Source organism: Colobus angolensis, unplaced genomic scaffold (genome assembly GCF_000951035.1).
Source record: "Colobus angolensis palliatus isolate OR3802 unplaced genomic scaffold, Cang.pa_1.0 Scaffold428, whole genome shotgun sequence".
Classification (NCBI taxonomy): domain Eukaryota; kingdom Metazoa; phylum Chordata; class Mammalia; order Primates; family Cercopithecidae; genus Colobus; species Colobus angolensis.
This window is the reverse complement of record NW_012117688.1, coordinates 1861564-1867641: the sequence shown is the minus strand read 5'-3', so window position 1 is coordinate 1867641 and position 6078 is coordinate 1861564. Positions and strand designations below refer to the sequence as shown.

Sequence of the window (6078 nt, the reverse complement as noted above, 5' to 3'; positions counted from 1 at the left end):
GCTGGGATTACAGGCTTGAGCCACTGCGCCCGGCCATATTTTTCTTTTTTTTAGAAATCCTTAGAGGTTTACCCTGGATCTGGAATGACTTTCATGCTTTTACTTTGAAGTTAGAATAGCTAGCATTTTTCAGAGGAGGATAATGTTTTGGGAAATTCTAGAAGTAGATCAAAGTAAAAACAACACTATAAAAACCCATAATATCCTTGGGGAAATCAGCTAAAAACACAAAATTAACCATGAAACAACAGTAAAAAGTTACAGACATGAAAAAAAAAATTGTGTTGAAAAACTGAGGGAGCAGCTGATTAGCCAATAAGAATGATGCTGAGTATGCATTGTGAATTAACGGAGAATTGACGGTTTGTTTTTTTTTTTTTTCTTGGAGAAGCAGTCTCGCTCTGTCACCCAGGCTGGAGTGTAGTGGCGCAAACTTGGCTCACTGCAACCTCCACCTCCCGGGTTCAAGCAGTTCTCCTGCCTCAGCCTCCCGAGTAGCTGGGACTACAGGCGCATGCTGCCATGCCCGGCTAATTTTTTGTATTTTAGTAGAGACAGGGTTTCACCGTGCTGCCCGGTCTGATCTCGAACTCCTGAGCTCAGGCAATCCACCCGCCTCGGCCTCCCAAAGTGTTGGGATTACAGGCGTGAGCCACCATGTTGGGCTGAGAATTGACTTTTATTTTCACTCTGTAGCTAAGTGGAATGGTCATTAAATGGAAAGATTTTTAAAATTCATCTAAGAATTTAATAATGTTTTTCAAATATTCATGTAGGTGGGACTAGTAAAAGTATTTTGGAACAGTGAGGGCAGATTTTTTTTCAGGATCTAAGATGATTAAAAATCTTTTCTTTTGATTAACATAGTACCTAGACTTTTTTTCCCCCTTGCCACAGGATTACTATTAATGGAGAAAGCCCAAAACATCGGTCATGGCATACTTTAACACCTATAGCTGATGATAAACTTTTCCTATGTGGTGGACTAAGTGCAGATAATATCCCATTAAGTAAGTTGATTGAAGTTTTGCCTATAATTATTATCTCATTCTTTTTTCTTAATTGTATTTCATACTTACAGTGAAGTAAATCTTTCTTTTTTCCTGTTTTTCTGGTTTGCCTTTATCTTCAGCTGTTTTCTTGCATGAATTGTGACCTCTTTGGTTTTGTACCCTTGGCTCTCCACATTCACCTGTTTTCTAGGGAAAGAGAAGAGGAAGGGTGATTGAAGCTAGATTAAATAAAGCCCCTTTCTACTACTATATTCTGTGATTCTGTGTCCACTGATTTTTGATCCATCATAGATGCTTGTACTGTAGGGTAGGATGCTTGCACTGTTCGCTTGTGCTATACTCCAGGCTAGGGGGTTTTCTTAGAAGGCCCTGGAAAGACAAAGTGGGAAGCCCAGTTGCTTTTCATTTTGTTCCAGAGCTATAGAGGAAAGTGTTTAGCTAGGTTTTTTAAACTCCTATCATTGCTGGTCCCAGTGGCTATGGGTTTTGGAATGCAGTTTTTCTTTCAGCAGTAAAATAGTGGCATCAGGATAGACAGATGACCAAGAATATCGACTTCTTAATTTGGCATGTTAGATGTTTTGTGTTTTCTATTTTCTTTTCTTTTTTTTTCCTCTTTTTTTTTTTGAGATGGAGTCTTGCTCTGTGGCCCAGGCTAGAGTGCAATGGCGCAATCTCAGCTCACTGCAACCTCCACCTCCCAGGTTCAAGCGATTCTCGTTCCTCAGGTTCCTGAGTAGCTGGGATTACAGGTGCCCACCACCATGCCCAGCTAATTTTTGTATTTTTAGTAGAGGTGGGGTTTCGCCATGTTGGCCAGGCTGGTCTCGAATTCCTGACCTCGTGATCCACCCGCCTCAGCCTCCCAAAGTGTTGGGACTACAGGTGTCAGCCACCAAACCCGGCCATTTTCTGTTTTCTTAACCCAGAAGTTTTCTATGGCTAGAGATGTTTTCATTAAGAAACATTATATACTATTAAAACACTTATATAATTATATATTAGGGTCTGGAAACAACTATTTTTCAACAAAAGTTTATTGAGCATCAGCTGTGTGTCTGGCAGTCAGCTGGCCACCAAACAAATTCCAGAGGTTAGTTGGAGAAACAACAGTTCCTAGTAGGAGATGTTAGTTATTCTTGCATATTATTATACTTCTCCAATTTGTGAGATTTTTAATTAAAAGAGATTTGGAATCTAACAAAAAACTAACATCTGTGCATTTCACTAGGGGCTGTTTAATATCATATCTTCATGATCTCTAGTGTTTTTAGGTCCTGTTTTCTGTTTTTGGTCATTGACCTATGGGAAATTAAATGTCCTAACTCATAAGCTAGTCTATTTCCTCCCTTAAAGATTGCTTTTCAGTATAAGATTTGGTCATATGGATATTCGATGATCCCAAGAAATTTTTTTGTTTGGTTGACTGTCATAATGGCATTGTGGTTATGTAAAAAATGCCCTTTTATTTTCAGTAATGCATACTGAAGTATGTATGGGGAAAATGATAGGAAATCTAGGATTTCATTTAGAAAAATTAAGCAATGAGAATAACAAAAAGATAAGTGGAGCACATGTAGCAAAGTCTTGATAGTTGTTGAATTTGCAATATATGGAAGTTCATTGTCATGGTCACTCTACTTTTGTAAATGTTTGAAAATTTGTATGGTAAAATAGGCGCACTCAGAAAAGATAGTCATTTAAATGTAGCATGATACATTTGGGGGAAAATTTAAATTGTATCTCAAAGACCTAATCTTAATTTCTGAACCGTCATGATATTGCAGGTGATGGTTGGATTCATAATGTCACAACAAATTGTTGGAAACAACTTACACATTTACCTAAAACAAGACCTAGGTAAGTCTAGAAATTCACAAATAGTAAAATAGTTAAGAATTTTTAAAGTATTAAAATATAGTACCGAATTTATAGTGTTTGCCATTGAAACCATAAGCCATTAAGAAGGATATCTTTCAAATGAGCTTGATATTACCTAAATAATTTATTATTTTAATTATATCTGATTGTTAGAAATGATCTATCCAGTTTTCACCCATATTTGCATATTTGAAAATGTTATTATTTTAGGTAAATGCATAATCTTGCCTGATAACTGTGAAAATTAAGATAATTAAAAGCATCATATGAGATTAATGTTTTTAATGTTAATATTTTTAATAAGCAGGCAAAAATGGGGTTGGCTTTAATAGTAGTTAATTTGTTTTGGAAGAGGTTTAAAGCAAATTAATCAGGAAATTTGCTTCCATGTTGATCCAGTGGATGGCAGGTTATTATTAATCTTTATTAGCTGCATGATGTATTCATTGATGGGAATTTTTTGAAAATGAAAATGTTATTTATGGTATATCATAGGATTAAAAATTTTAGAAGTTATATACTGTTATTAGACTAAAAAGAAAACTACATTTGTACTATAATTCTTATTTTTTTCTAATTTTATTGAATAGTATAATAATATCTTCATAGGAAATTCAGATTCAGCACATTATGATCGTTATAATTGGTAATTCTTTTTTATGCTATGTATTTTAGAATTTTTAAAATACAGATTATTTATGCTAGTGTGAAATCAATTTAATGATGTGTATTTTTGTTATTTAATAAATGACAGCTTACTTGAGAAAAAGACCTGAAAATATTTATATGTGTCTATATTAATATTCACAATATATTTAGAATTCATAATTGCATTTGTGATTCTTACGTTTTCATGTAAAAACATTCATTGGAATGTATTACTTTAACAATTCTGGCTTTTTTGAGATTTTTTTTTTTTTTAATGTAAAGAGTTTTGTATTAAGACATGGGAGCCCAGAGTTCCAGTCCTTGCTCAGCTACTACCTACATTTTTGGCTTTGAAAAGTCACTTAAAGAAACTGAGCATTGGCCAGGTGTGGTGGCTCATGCCTATTAATCCCAGCACTTTGGGAGGCCAAGGCAGGAGGATCACTTGAGTCCAGGAGTTTGAGACCAGCCTGGGCAACATAGTGAGACCCCATCTCTACAGTTTTGTTTTTTTTTAATGGCCGGGTGTGGTGGTGCACACCTGTAGTCCCAGCTACTTGGGAGGCTGAGGTGGGAGGATCACTTGATCCCAGGAGGTTGAGGTTGTAGTGAGCTGAGATGCGCCACTGCACTCTAGCCTGGGTAACACAGACCCTGTCTCAAAAAAAGAAAGAAAGAAAAAGAAACTGAGCATCGATTTCTTCATCTCTGAAATAAGAGAGTTGGACTAGATAATCTCTTAGTTTATTCCAGTTGTTTGATTGTATGAATGCATTAATTATAGACCAAAGTATTAGTAAAAATGCTTAATTTTAAAGTTGCTCCTATTTTATATTTCAACCCTTAATGAGTAATTAGAGCAACACAACTATTATCTATAATATACTGTTAGTTAGAACTAGAGCTATGTAAATAGATTTCTTTTAATTCAGCTGATGTGTCATGTAAATAATATGCTTTATTAGAATGTTTAGGTGATAAGTTTAGAGCAGCTGTGAAAGGACATAAACTATCAGTCTGTAGAAAAAACATCAGGTTGCAAGCTAGATGTCACCAAAATCAAGGCAGGAAAGGCTTTCCAGTGTTCTTCGATGATGAAATCCAGGCCAGAGTTTCCCTAAGGCAGATAAGACAGAGGCAGATCTACAGGTATGAGGTGAGGAGCAGAACAGGTGGGATACAGTTGAGTGTAAGGAGAACATATATATGTGTGTGTATATATATATACTAATTTTTATAAAAGTGACAATTTAGCTAAGATCTTTAAGCATTTTGTGCAAACTTTTCAAGTTGTAATTTGAAATGTAAGCTGCCCAATTCTCCTCTTAGAACTCTACAGCAAGGTTTCTCAACCTTGGCATTGCTGACATTTTATACCACATAATTCTTTGTCATGAGGGTGTCCTGTGCATTGTAGTATGTTTAGCAGTATCCCTGTCCTTTACCCAGTAGATGCCAGTTGTACTACCTTTTCTCTCCCAAGTTGTGACGACTAAAAATATCTCCATATACTGTGAAATGCCTCTTTAGGGGACAAATTGCCCCTGGTTGAGAACAACTGTTCTACAGTGTAGCACTCCTGTTCTCTGGGTCTCACCTTCAATAAACCTATGGCTGAAAAGCCATATATGTAGCCAGACCTGATAGCCTGTAGAGTTGGCTATCAGCAAGGACCCTGTTTTATGTGTCTGAAAAAGATGTTGGAGAAAATGTTAGTATATAGAGCCCCAAGTACTGTTGGATCTGGTGAGTGTTGCCAAGGTTACACATAGCCTTCTCTCCAGGAAATTATTCTGTTCCTTCCCATGTATGAGGGCATTTTTTGTATTCTCTCTCCTTTACCTAACCCTCTTCCAGTCCCCATCCTCAACCCCACACATAGTCTGGGTTCTTGTTGAAGATTTATATCAGTGTATCATCTAAGATAAAAGTTGGAGAATTGGGCAGAGTATTTCCCAAACAACATCTCCTAATGACTTGGTTCCATTTTGGGCCACAAGTGCATTTGTCATTAAATGTGTACATGATTGTCTGAGGAAAGTATTTGGTTTAACGAATTGTGCATAATTCCACTGTTTGCACTTGTGAAATTTAAGTAAAAGGGATTAACATACTAAAAATTAGTTATGTGTCCCAGTTCCTGGGAAGTAGAAAAAATAAAATAAGTTGTGTGGTAATAAAGTAAGTTATGATTTATAATTGTTTTAGGTATCTGTTGCTTCAACAGTTGGTATATTAAGAAAAGTAATCAAGGCCAGGTGTGGTGGCTCACGCCTGTAATCCCAGCACTTTGGGAGGCCAAGATGAGAGGATTGCTTGAGCCCAGGAGTTCAAGACCAGCCTGGATAATACAGTGAAACCCATCTCTGAAGAAAAAAAAACAAAAAACAAATTAGCTAGGTGTGGTGGCGTGTGCCTATAGTCCCAGCTACTCAGGAGGCTGAGGTGGAAGGATTGCTTGAGCCCAGGAGACAGAGGATGGAGGAAGCGGAGATTGTGCCACTGCACTCCAGCCTGGGTGACAGAGCCAGATCCT

At 36.8% G+C, this 6078-nt stretch overlaps 1 protein-coding gene across 1 annotated transcript in view; it reads left to right on the top strand.

Annotated features, from left to right (window-relative positions):
* KLHDC1 (kelch domain containing 1) overlaps positions 1-6078 on the top strand; it is a 61031-nt gene that overhangs the window by 39733 nt on the left and 15220 nt on the right. Inside the window, exons 9-10 of the mRNA XM_011956920.1 lie at positions 898-1010; positions 2801-2873. Of these exons, the coding sequence (XP_011812310.1) occupies positions 898-1010; positions 2801-2873 (186 nt within the window). The remainder of the gene's footprint in view (positions 1-897; positions 1011-2800; positions 2874-6078) is intronic.